This window comes from Puntigrus tetrazona, chromosome 6, assembly GCF_018831695.1.
Source record: "Puntigrus tetrazona isolate hp1 chromosome 6, ASM1883169v1, whole genome shotgun sequence".
Lineage (NCBI taxonomy): Eukaryota > Metazoa > Chordata > Actinopteri > Cypriniformes > Cyprinidae > Puntigrus > Puntigrus tetrazona.
In genome coordinates this window covers 4540477-4553163 of record NC_056704.1, presented here as the reverse complement: position 1 = coordinate 4553163, position 12687 = coordinate 4540477, and the positions used below count along the sequence as shown (strand labels likewise).

The window sequence follows — 12687 nt, the reverse complement described above, 5'->3', positions numbered from 1 at the left end:
ATGAAAATGACTTCTTGTCCGTAGAGGATCAAATTAAACAGAACCGATATTATGATGATGACTGATGAAAAAGCAATAATTAACACTATTTAATCTGCCATACACTCATTTATACACAATCAAAGCTTCTGTCAACATCCTTTAGAACAGTATCAAAGCTCTGTTCATGGAGAGATGAATGTTAGCATGCTCGTATTGAATTTTATACTCAGCTCGCAGCAGACAGCACATTTAAACACAATCGGAACCTTTTAAAAAGTTTTATTTAAAGCACCTGGTGTGCAAGATAAATTGGGGAAATATGATAATAGTGTTTTTTTGTTGTTGTTGTTTTTGCTGTAAACATTTAATTCAGAATTCATGTATCTTTGCCTGTTTTCCATGCCTGAAAGTTAGCAGATACTCTTTTACTTTCTTTCTTGAACATTTATAAGAGGTTATTTCTGCTTTTGTTTGATAGAATTCTTGACAGACTGTCTGTCATAAGGTGGTTAGAATGAATTGTTTCTATTATACTGCTACTGCATTGAATAAAAATGTTTCTGGAATTATCTGTATAATCTTTTGTGTTTCATCAGCATCATGATCATTATTTTTCATATGAAAAACATGATCGATGTATAGCCAAAAAAAAGTTAATTAGTAGTGAGTTGAAAACCTACCTATAATTCAGTAGTCAATGGAATTAAATGCTGTTAAGATAACTAGTTACTGTTCTGTAAACTGTCAATGGAATGAAGTATTTTGGTAATATTGCCTTTGGCTACTTATAGTTTTACAGAGTATCAAAGACAATAGCCACTTTACTTTTTTACTTCAGTACATTTGCGATGAGTAATGCAATTACTCCTTTCCATGTATGCTTTAGAAACGGCAGAGAATTCAATTCAAAATCACAGCAAACACTATAATTTGACTATGAATACATAATAACAATAATAAAAATAATGATAATATAAAGTGGTATTGTGTATGTGCAGTAGCCTTAGTCTATTATGTACACTGGCCTAACCAATCTAATCTAAATAAGTTATTTACCTTGTAGTTACCATATAGTTTAATCCACAGTATGTAATTTTTAGTATATTAAAATTTACTATGTAATTTTTTAGTATATTATAAAAACATCGAGCGAGTTGCTGCTACGTATAATTACTCATAATGGTTTTTAAAGGGTCATGAACAGTGTTGCCAGATTGGAAATGTCCAAGTGTAGTTGAAAATTATTGCATTTGGAAGAAAATTGTCGTTCGTGAGGTAGCCTATGTATCTAGACCAACAACTTTTTAACACAACCTGCAAATTACCACAATAGATAAATAACAAGTGTACGTAAGTGGGAAGGTCCAAACTGTTGATGGGGTCCGTTTGAGGTACAAATTTGATGGCGTCATCGCTGGCTTTGTCTATGTAAAATGTTTGTGTGTTCAAAATTTGCTAAATGTACACAAAAGGTGAGTGCTTCTTAAATTCATCTTTCAAGTCGCCTTTTTTGTCTTATCCCGAATCACTACGGTATACTTATAATAAGCGCTTATAATCGAACTATTGTAGCCTGTTTGGGTCATGACCGCTGCGGAGTAACACATACCTGCGTGAATCGCCATAGACAAAAACTTGGAGAAGTAGCTCCGGTTGGAATGTTTTTTCTTCCGCGGGATGCGTGCAATTCCGTTTATTAACCGCTAGAGCGCCCAAAATTAACATAGATAATGCTTCTTTTGAAGCAGAGCACGGTAGGCATAAGATCCACAGCCAAGTGAGTTAGTTTAGAAGCCCTGTGATTAAAATGACCAGCATTTAAAAATACTAAATTATACTAAATTATCGTACATCATATTTTTTTTTCCCATTAGTGATCGTACTTCGTACAGAGGTCTAGTTATCGTATGCATGTATGGCAGCACAGTCATGAACCCCCCTCTTTCAGCACCGGCTAACTCTTACCACAGTTAAAATATAATAAAAAGAATAGATATTTTTATAAATATATATTTTTCAGATATTTTTATAAATATATATTTTTACACAAGTACAAATAATACAAACTTTACATAAAAAGAGGTGATATTATATGTAAAGCACCATTTATAACAATACAAAAATAAATAACTAAATTGCCACGACACAAATTGCGACATCATCACAATGAAGATTTTAAACCCGGAAGATGAAAATATCTAAAAACATTTAAAATGATCTGATTGTAGCAATCCAACAACCTAATTTATCCATATAGATTAAAAATAAATAACTTTGTATAGTTAAACAACAGTCAAATACTGTTAAAGTTGTTCAACTCAGAATAGATTATACATTTTAAGATATATATATATATATATATATATATATATATATATATATATATATATATATATATATATATATATATATATATATATATGTGTGTGTGTGTGTGTGTGTGTGTGTGTGTATTTTAATATTTGATAGGTGTGAGGTATCTTGACCCGTGTTTTGTGGAGAGAGGTTGCAGTATGAAGTGGAGAATGTAGGATGGTCAAGTGAGCAGCAGGGTAGGTTAGCAGCACTGATTCGCCTTCTGCGGGCGGGCTCCTGATTGGACAGCGCTCTATAACTCGCCGCAGCGCACCACCTCGCAACCATTCGACCGCTCGTTCGATACGCCGCGCGTTCGCATCGTGCTCTGAAGAAAACTGGCAGGATTTCACGAATGCAGAGAATCTGCCCGAAAAGGTAGGCTCGCGTTGCGTTGCCTCGTTGTCCATCACCTAGCGTGTCGAGCGTCTGCGTTTGTGCAGCGTCCTATTCTTTAAGGTGACAGATACCTCGCTCCAAAGAGTCATGTGATGTTATGTTCGGCTTTGGGGAAAAGGAGCGATGCATAAAGCGTGCTTTGCGTATATTTTGGATCCATTACCAGGCGACCATCATTTAATCTGTAAATATTGTAAAACGTGAACGCTGTGATATAATACAGCCTATACGTTTTATAATACAAAGTTAGGCTATGGCGATTTTAACGTTTGCTTTTTAAAAACGTAATTGTTATGTAAACCGTTGGCATGCAATTTAAGAGACCATGCAAGACTATGGTATACTAGTAACTAGTGGGTAGCTACAAGTACTAATGAATTAAATTCTATCTTAAATACTGTCCCTATAACGAGTGTCTATTGTCACTAGTAACATCTGGCAAATGTTGCTTTTGATATCAACTATATACTTGTTCTACAACCTGTCTAAGTGAGCCTACTAGTAATTATTAGTCAATATTACTACTTAATATTTAGTTAGGCTGTTTTTAGTTAATGGTCACACCCTCTTATGAATAACATATCTCAGGGATGGGCAACTTCAGTCCTGTCCTGCAGAGTTTAGCTCCAGCCTTAATGAGATACACCTGAACCATCTAATCAAGGTCTTCAAAATCACTAGAAAGCTACAGGGAGGTGTGTTTGATTAGGGCCGGAGCTAAATACTGGAGGACAGTGGCCCTTCAGAACCGAAGTTGCCCATCCCTGATCGTGTATGACTTGGCTTAAGTGTTTAAGACCATCACACATCTTTTTTTAGTGTTTCTGAATAAATAATGCAAGTCTAAAACAATCTCTAAATTTACCACTTCCTCCCAAAAACGTGTGTTATCATCATCTTCCTTCATATTCCATAAACGTGGACATATATGGTTTAATTGGCTTAATTGTTGTTTTTTCGTGACCCTTTAAAAGGATTGTTCATTCAGAATTTGGAAATTTTATTCACCTTAATTTCATTCCAAATCATAACATTTTTTTAGCTGATTTGACAAAATTAGACCCCATTGACAACAAATTGTCAGTAGTATAATCAGTATTGCGCACATCTCTGATTGGTGCTATTATTATTTCAGAGTTTTGTTTCTGATTGATGTTAAGTACCTGGTTTAGAGCGTTTTGATATGAGCACTGCTATCCATCATGTTTGCCGTTTGAAACGCTTATAGATCTTACCTCTGTCAGTCTGTTACCTTTTGTTTAATGGAGAGAGATTATTTTTTCATGAGGCCGTGGGCCCCCTCCTAATACTGTCAGCTGTATTTTTTTTGCCATGATTTGGATGGTTGACATGCTTTTGATTATGTTCTTTTGGGAATTAATTCTGCTGATCTAGCTATCGCACCCTCCTGCATAAACCAGGAAACTTTTGAGGATACTTTAAAGTTGTACTGTAGCTATTTTAAGTGCGTGAGGGCATCCTTTAACGTTGACTTTTCCATGAAATAGTCATGACCCTTAATACGCCTGGCCCTTATCCTGAGGCCCTGATAATGTATGTCTACTGCAGCTCCTAAGATCTTGTGTAATTGCACATCTATAACACAGTGATGTGATGCATGCATGATTGACATTTATTAGGCTTTCTCAACGTTGACCACAACACATCTCCTTATTGACGCACAGTATAGTATAAATAGATCATCAGTGTTTTTGTTTTTGCATATAGTGATATTTCATAGTCGCTGTGAGAGGTATACAATCCAATTAATTTGACTCCGCCCCCTGACTTTTTTGTTCCTGAGAAATAAGTTTACTGCAGCGCTGCAATATAATGTCATCGTATTAGTGTGTGTGTGTGTGTGTGTGTGATTTCTGTAAGTAGAGCAGCTTCTCTCTGAGCTGAGGGAGAACAAACCCACTTGCATACCAATCACATTTTCTTGTTTAAGCATCTCTTATTCACATAAATATTTAAATAGTGGAGAGTGTCTTATTTCTGAAGTGCAGTTGAAACTGTCCTGGTTTAAATCAAAGCAGTTATTAGACGGAACCCAACAGGCTGCCATTGAAACGGAATGGAAAAGTTTCTGACCACGAAACATTTGCATTTGATTCATCGCTTCTGACTGATTTAAAATGTAAAAATGTAAACTTTGGGAAAATGTAAGTGTTAGTGTGGGATTCGAACTGAACTGACTGCTAATGTGTTGTTTCCTTTTTTTAATTGTCAGTTAATTTCCGTGAATTTAAGTTGCATTTGTTGTCAGAACTGTGTATGTCGTGTAATTTTGCGTTATGAATTACCCCAAAAATGTTGTCATACAGACATTTTGAAAATAAACATCATTATATATATATTTATTATATAATATATTAATAAAAAAAAGTTTGCAATACCACATATAAATATATTTGCTATTTGATTTATTATATTTGCTATTTTATTTGATTTACACGCAGTTTATTAGCTGCATCTATGCTCACTTTTAGGGGGGTCTGCGTGTAAGTTATGGTATGGTAATATGGTAACCACAAGCCTGATTTAATTTGTACTGTAAATGGACAAAAGCCATGCTAAAATCCCACTGGAAATTCTTGTGGGAATCTATGGCAAATTAGCCTTCCAGGTTTGGCCTACAATTGATGGCATGACTGTACAGCTCTACTACAATTAAACATCCTGTGGCGTGTGGCCAAATCAATTCAAATTCCAACTCATCAACAGAAATGGATATTCCTGGAAAGAACATCTTGCCAACAGCGGCGTGTTTTAAAATGGTTTATAGTTTTAGGGTATAATTTCTATAGTTACGTAATATTGCATAATTATCATTTTAATTTTGGGCAAACAATAGGAGGCGATCTTAAAAAAAAAAAAAAAAAACACGCCAGGGCTGCGAAAGATCATACATACACACGCTGCCTCAAGATTTATCATTAGCAAGTGAAGCAGTGCCAGCCATCTGTTTATTGATCAGTAAATCACAGAAAGCCTTGCGTTAGCAAACACAATTATACACATGACAAATATGCAGCCACTGAACCGAGAAATATGGTTTAGACTCTGGCAGACGTTATTTACTTTTCATTATAGATTGAGTCAAAAACAGAGAAGAAGGCTAGACAGCACTGACTATGATTGAGTTGTTTTAATGTTCATTTTTCTTATTTAAATAGCAAAAATGTATTTTTTATGTAAAAAAAAATTAAAAAAACTAAACGTGAAAATAATTCATATTACGTGATTTTTGCTTAAAGGATCGTACCATTTACTGCAAAAAAAAACTAAACAAAGATATAGATGAAAACATTTTTGCAGTGCATTTACTAAAACTAATTAAGTTCTAGTGGCAGTAATGGTCAGTGAAAGCACCATGATAGTATTTCCACACACCATACTTCTCTCTCTGACTGACTGAATCTGTTGTGAATCAAATTATACTACATTTGCCAGAGCCTAAAACATAATAATCTCCCTCCATCAGTATTCAGCTGCCTGTATGTAAATGGCAGTGTCCAGTTAGTGTAGTCTGTCTAAGACAGGTATGTGCATCTACCAACCCAGAAAACATGAAGAAAAAACAACCCAGTCATATTTTTTGGTAAGCAGCTCAGATTTAACTCCCTCTGTGACATAGATAGGGCATCTTATAATAATATTAGCTTCCCTTAATCTGCTAGTTTCTGCCCACAGCGCTGCCATTTTAACACCTGGATTAGAAAAACTTAAATATAAGGAGGTCTAAAAGAGTTTTAGAGTCTTTGTATATCTTTTGCTTTTGACCATCTTATATTTAAACCACAAATAAGAAGTTAGGGTTTCAGCTGCATCTGTCTGAGAAGGAAAAAATAAAACGGCAGAGATGGATTTTATTAGGCTTTCAGTGTGCTCTCATTATAAAATAACTATAATAAAGTTTACTACTGCTAACAAATAGATTTTTGGTCAAAAACAAGCCAAAATTATTATTATTTTTTTACTTCTGCACAGTTGGTACAAATACATTGGTTATTGGTCAAAATAATTGGAAATTTATGAAAAAATATTGGACGCATCCCTACTTTTTTTTTATGAAAAAAAATTGGGGATTTGGGCAGTTGTGCTCCAAAATGACAAAAACGTATTATAAAAGTAAATAATTTAATTATATATTGATTCATCAAAATATAGAAAAGGTATTTGTAAAAAGCCGTTAGTTAATTAAATGAATATTGTATGGGTTTGGGATGACATTAGTGTGAGTCAATGATGACAGAATGTTTATTTTTGGCTGAGCTATCCCTTTTAAGGTTAAAGTAGAGTGACAAAAAGCTATAAAACAATCCTGGATGTATGTTTTTTAGGTTAATGACAATTTTAAGCATATATGCAAATTTACTGTTAGAGGGAGAGAGACACACATTCATAAAAGTGATGCTCCACTTCGTTTTGTCCAAGTACAATGCTGAAGGTTAATTACTGCATTTAGAACTGTTTGACTGGATGCCCCATGGCAACAGCAGAGTATCCCACAGCAACGGAAGACAGATGCTGTATTCCAAAAAGCAAAATGGTGCCATCACTTGGATGAATAATTACCAACCAAAAAGATGGTGGATACAGAACTGAAAAATGTGAATGTATGTGTATGTGAGATCATGTATAAAGCGTGCGTGCGCGTTGACATTTATGTTTTATGACGCGTAATGGTTTTTTATACTGTACAACCTGTATGTACTATTGTCGTACACCAACCATACACCTAAACCTACCCCTTACAGCCTTTTTAATTTGAGCACATTGGCAGCGTCCTCATGAACCATCTTCAAATTATAATACCTCTGTCATACTCATGGCACTAAACAAATCTGTGTCCACATAAACCACAATTCCCACACTTTTATTTAAAAAAGTATAGGCTATCTAAATCAATGTGTGTGTGACTGCAGAAGTTGATCTTTAGCTTCCGTACTGTGGCATTTGCAGTATTTGCATGTATCTGACCTTTCTAAAGGAAAGGAAAAGGAGGCTGGTGTTGATCTGAAGCAAAGAAGGGGGAATCAAGATAAAGAAAAGATTATGTTTGTGTAGTGGAGACTCCTGCTTACCCATCTTGTAAAAACAAGGACCAAAAACTCATCTTTCTCTATCTCGCTGCCCTCTCTCTCCCCCAGGCTCCATGCTGTTTCTATTTGATGCACGTATTAATGAACACGTAACAATAATATTGTGAAATATTACTACAATTTGCATTCTACTACAAATATACTTCAAAATAGAAATTATTAATGGACAAAGTGGAATTTTACACCAGTCTTTGGTGTTACGTGATCCTTTAGAAGTCTTTTTTTAAACCTATTTCTTATTTGCTGATTTATTATCAATGTTGGAAACCATTCTGCCGCTTAATATTTTTGAAACGTGATACTTTTGAAACGTAAAAAGTTAGAAAGGAAAGCATAGTAAAATGTACAATTGTTTTTGTAAAGCTTGGGGTCCGTATGTTGTTGTTTTTTTTCTTAGTTTTTTTTTTCTTGAAAGATGTTACTTTTATTCAGCAAGGATACGTTAAAGGGATTTTTAAATTATAGTAAAGGCTTATTTTTTATTTGAATAACTGTATAAGATATCTCTTCACAAAGGCTGCATTTATTTAAAAAAAACTAAACAAAACAAAAATGCGAAATTATAATAATACATAAACTCCAACTTCCTTATTTCAGCTAGTTTTCCAAACTAGAGCTTAACAAAACTATATAGACATATTTTAAAAAAAACACACACACACAAATATATATATATATATATATATATATATATATATATATATATATATATATATTATAGTCTAAAAATTTATGGTTTGTGAATTGTGTCTGTTATTATGTTTAAGATGCTTTATACTGACAAAGAAAAGTCATTCCTGGATCTAATCAAGTTTCATAGAAACAATACTTAACAGGCCAGAAAGAAAGGGATGAGTCACTTTTCTCTCCCAAATGAGGTTCTGGGGAGCTGAGGGGCCCACAAATCGCCTCTGGTCCTGCTGTTGGAATCCTTCCCAGACGATTGCTGCTGCTGATGTTGTTTGTTTATCGTCTTTTGTGTCTTCAGGTGCAAAAATTCTGCTGAAGTGCCATTTTATAATAGAGACAGATAGATCTTTTTACCAGGTCTGCCTTTAGTTTAAAGCCCCACCCGTAATACTACAACCTTCTGTTTATGTGTGTTTTCAATATGTAGTGTATTTTTGTATTCTGTAATAGTATTCTTGATTTATAAATAAATAATAATAATATATGACAGCATCTCCAAGATGCTTCAAGAAACCTTCCTGCAAAGCTACAGCACTGTTAAGTTTAGGCACTTGGTGTAAAAATGCTGTGAAATGAGGATGCTGTCAAATATAATGCCGCGATTAGATTTTCTTTATTAGTTAACTTGTATGAACTAAATTAAATCAACATTTGTGTGACCATCCTTTGCGTTTAAATCAGCTTAGGTGCACTTGCACATAGTTTTTCAGGTAGCTTTGCAGGCAGGTCACTTAAAGCATCTTGAAGACATTGCCACGTTTTTTTCTGGATTGCCTGTCATCTGTCTGTTTGCTCTGTTTCTTCATGTCATTCCAGACAGACTGGATGATGATGATGATGATGATGAGATCAGATCTCTGTGTGGAGCACTGACTGTTGTCAGACTGCTTAAGCAAACAAAAATCTCACTAGATTATTATATTTCACCACTGTGTATGTATTATCTGTCTAATCATTCAGATGCAATACGGTAACCGGAGAGACCAACATGCTGTGAGGGCTAAATATAGAATGATGATCATGTGATATCAGTAAAGCACATGTGCGCATTACAATTCATACGATATTCTGCTACATTTACGTCTATATATTTCTGTTTTTCTATTTTAGACTCGCGTAAAGTGGGATCTGGAAAGAACGCTGTCATATGCAAAGAGCACGTCTCGGCTTTCTGTGACCTACAGACAAAGAGACATCCTGCAGTACCTGAACTGAGAAGCATCTCTGTCCACTCCACCCTATATGCTTTTATTAATGGTGTCAGAGCAGACGCAATGCGGTGATGACCCACAGTGATAGAAGGTCAATCATTGGGAAGTGGATGCAAATCTCAGCACAATTGGAGTATAGAACCTTCTAGAAACTATTTGACTTTTTTGAATGGCTAAGGTAGGATATCTGTGTCGTAATTATAGCAGAAATGCTAGCAAAGATTATTTGTTTTAAATCTTTTTATGAACCTAAATCAGAAAACAAGCAGTAATAGCAAAAGAGACTCTAATAAATACATAATCTATTAATACTTTTAGTATCAAAAAGTATCAGTTGAATAAATAATCATATATTCAACTGAATCATTTTAAGTCATCCCCTAATTTAGAACCATTGATATAGAATGTAAATATGAATAAAGAGAAAGCCTTCTTAGTCCTTTTTCTATAACTGCACATGAAGGAATAGTTCTATCTTTTTAAATCACAAGAAATGATTGGTAGAAAAAAGCCTTTAGGGAAAATATTAGGTGATGTCTGTGTTTCTGTAATAAATGCTTCTGAGCAGAACTAAACCAGCACTGACATCAAAAGATGGATGGTTTGTGCTCAGCTGAGCAATGCTTTCCAAATAACTACACGTGATTGGCCCCCGTGGGCTAAACGCAGGTGATCCAGCCACTGACGAGATGCCATCGAAGGTGTCATGCCTGTATTTGCTGACTGTGGTCTGCTGGGCCAGTGCTCTGTGGTATCTCAGTGGCTCTCGGCCCTCAACCACCTACGTAGGTCAGATGACCTTCACCGCCCGCAAACCGCTGCCGAGGATCTCGAAGAACGACACGTTCAGCAATATCCGAACGCGTGCTCTGAACCCCCACAATTTCAAGTTCCTCATCAATGAGCCCAACAAATGTGAAAGCACAACGCCCTTTCTTGTTCTCCTCATAAGCACCAACCACAAGGAGTTCGATGCCCGCCAGGCGATCCGCGAGACGTGGGGAGATGAGAACACGTTCGGCGAAGTTCGCATTTTGACTCTGTTCCTTCTTGGGTTCAGCACCGAACCTGTCCTCAACCAGATGGTGGAACAAGAGAGCCAGATCTTCCATGACATCCTAGTCGAGGACTTTGTGGATTCCTACCACAATTTGACCCTGAAGACTCTCATGGGTATGCGATGGGTGTCTACGTTCTGCCCCAGCGCGCAATACATCATGAAAACGGACAGTGATATATTTGTTAATATGGACAATTTAGTGTTTAACCTTCTAAGACCAAACTCTAAACCAAGGCGACGCTTTTTCACAGGTCATGTGATAAACGGAGGACCCATACGGGACGTTCACAGCAAGTGGTTCATGCCCAGAGAGCTTTACCCCGACAGCAGGTACCCACCTTTTTGCTCTGGCACTGGATACATCTTCTCTGGAGACGTTGCAGAGCTGGTTTATAAGACCTCGCTCCATACTAGACTCCTACATCTGGAGGATGTTTATGTGGGACTATGTCTGCGGAAACTAGGCATTCATCCTTTCCAGAACACTGGATTCAATCATTGGAAAATGACCTACAGTCTCTGCCGCTACCGAAAAGTCTTGACTGTGCATCAGATCTCACCAGAGGAGATACTGAGAATATGGAACGATATGTCCAACAAGAAACACCTCAAATGTTAGTGTTTTCGCTGATGTGTGATAATGAAAATATGGTTATGTATTGGTATTCAAGGAACACTCCACTTTTTTTTTTTAAATGGGCTTATTCTCCAACTCCCCTACAGTTAATAAGTTTAGTTTTACCTTTTTTAAATCCAATCTTCAGGTCTGGCAATAGCACTTTTAGCATAGCTTAGCATAGATCATTGAATCCAATTAGACCAGTAGCATATGATTAGGAACTATACTCTCATTCCGTTGTAATAACCGAGGATGTGTACTGCGTGTGCTGCGGGCATGATACGGCAGCAAACTTCCCTGATTATTACTCCGGAATGAGAGTATAGTTCCTAATTATATCCGCCTAGAAAATTTCTGCTAGTCTTAGTACACAATATAACTACAGAAGAGTCAAGATTTAAATAGGAAAAATACTAAAACACTGGTCATTTTTGATCGCGATGCTACTGGTCTAATTGGATTCAGTGATATATTCTACACTATGCTAAAAGTGCTATCGCTAGACCTGGAGATCGGCTCAAGGGATTCAAAAATGGTAAATTTCAACTTATTAACTGAATTGGAGAATGAGCCTATTTCCTAAAAAAAAAAAAAAAAAATGTTTGTTACCCTCCAAGTCTGATACAGCAATATACTTGCAACACAGACCACACTCATGAAACCCATTTCAGACTGTAGAGCAATATATGCAGGGTCAAAGTAAATTCACAAGGTATTTGCTATGGTTATGAACTGATGTTTTTGGCCTTACATACTTATAAACATTATTCATATACCAGGCCGCTGTGAAATGCTTTATATTAACAATTCCAACCTACAAATAAACACACAGTATTGTGAGAAGTAGCAATGCAGTATGTACTATCTATCTCAAAAGTCTGCCATAAACTACATTTATTCTGTATATCAATCACTTAAAATTAATGGTAACAAGAATAACCCATGAGAATGCATATTGATGTGTAGTTTAAGCCTTTGCAAAGCAGTAGACCTCAGTTTTGTAATTGGAGGTAGGATATTTATTTTTATTTTTATTTTTTTAGGTTATAATTAAATAATGGATGCAAAAATAGACGGCACACATACACTTTAATTTTGCATGCAGTGCTCACTTTTTGTAATTGTATTTGTATTATTTAAATTGTGTATTTGATTATATACTTTTTTAAATATAATTGTTTCTGTAAATATTTACTTCATTTATTTTTTTCTGTAGAGGTTTTGCACCAAAATTTAATTTGTGACTATTTGCCAAAAGGGTAC

General features: G+C 35.5%; 1 protein-coding gene across 1 annotated transcript; it reads left to right on the top strand.

Annotated features, from left to right (window-relative positions):
• Positions 1–2550: 2550 nt before the first annotated feature.
• On the top strand, positions 2551–11904 carry b3galt1a (UDP-Gal:betaGlcNAc beta 1,3-galactosyltransferase, polypeptide 1a). The gene is made up of 2 exons (XM_043242360.1): positions 2551–2715; positions 9645–11904. Exon 2 carries the CDS (start codon positions 10435–10437, stop codon positions 11422–11424), a length of 990 nt encoding a protein of 329 aa, XP_043098295.1. The 5' UTR covers positions 2551–2715; positions 9645–10434; the 3' UTR covers positions 11425–11904.
• The last annotated feature ends 783 nt before the right edge of the window (positions 11905–12687 follow it).

Excerpts from the sequence above, each read along its gene's own strand:
- b3galt1a (XM_043242360.1), top strand. The coding sequence starts at position 10,435 with ATGCCATCGAAGGTGTCATGCCTGTATTTGCTGACTGTGGTCTGCTGG.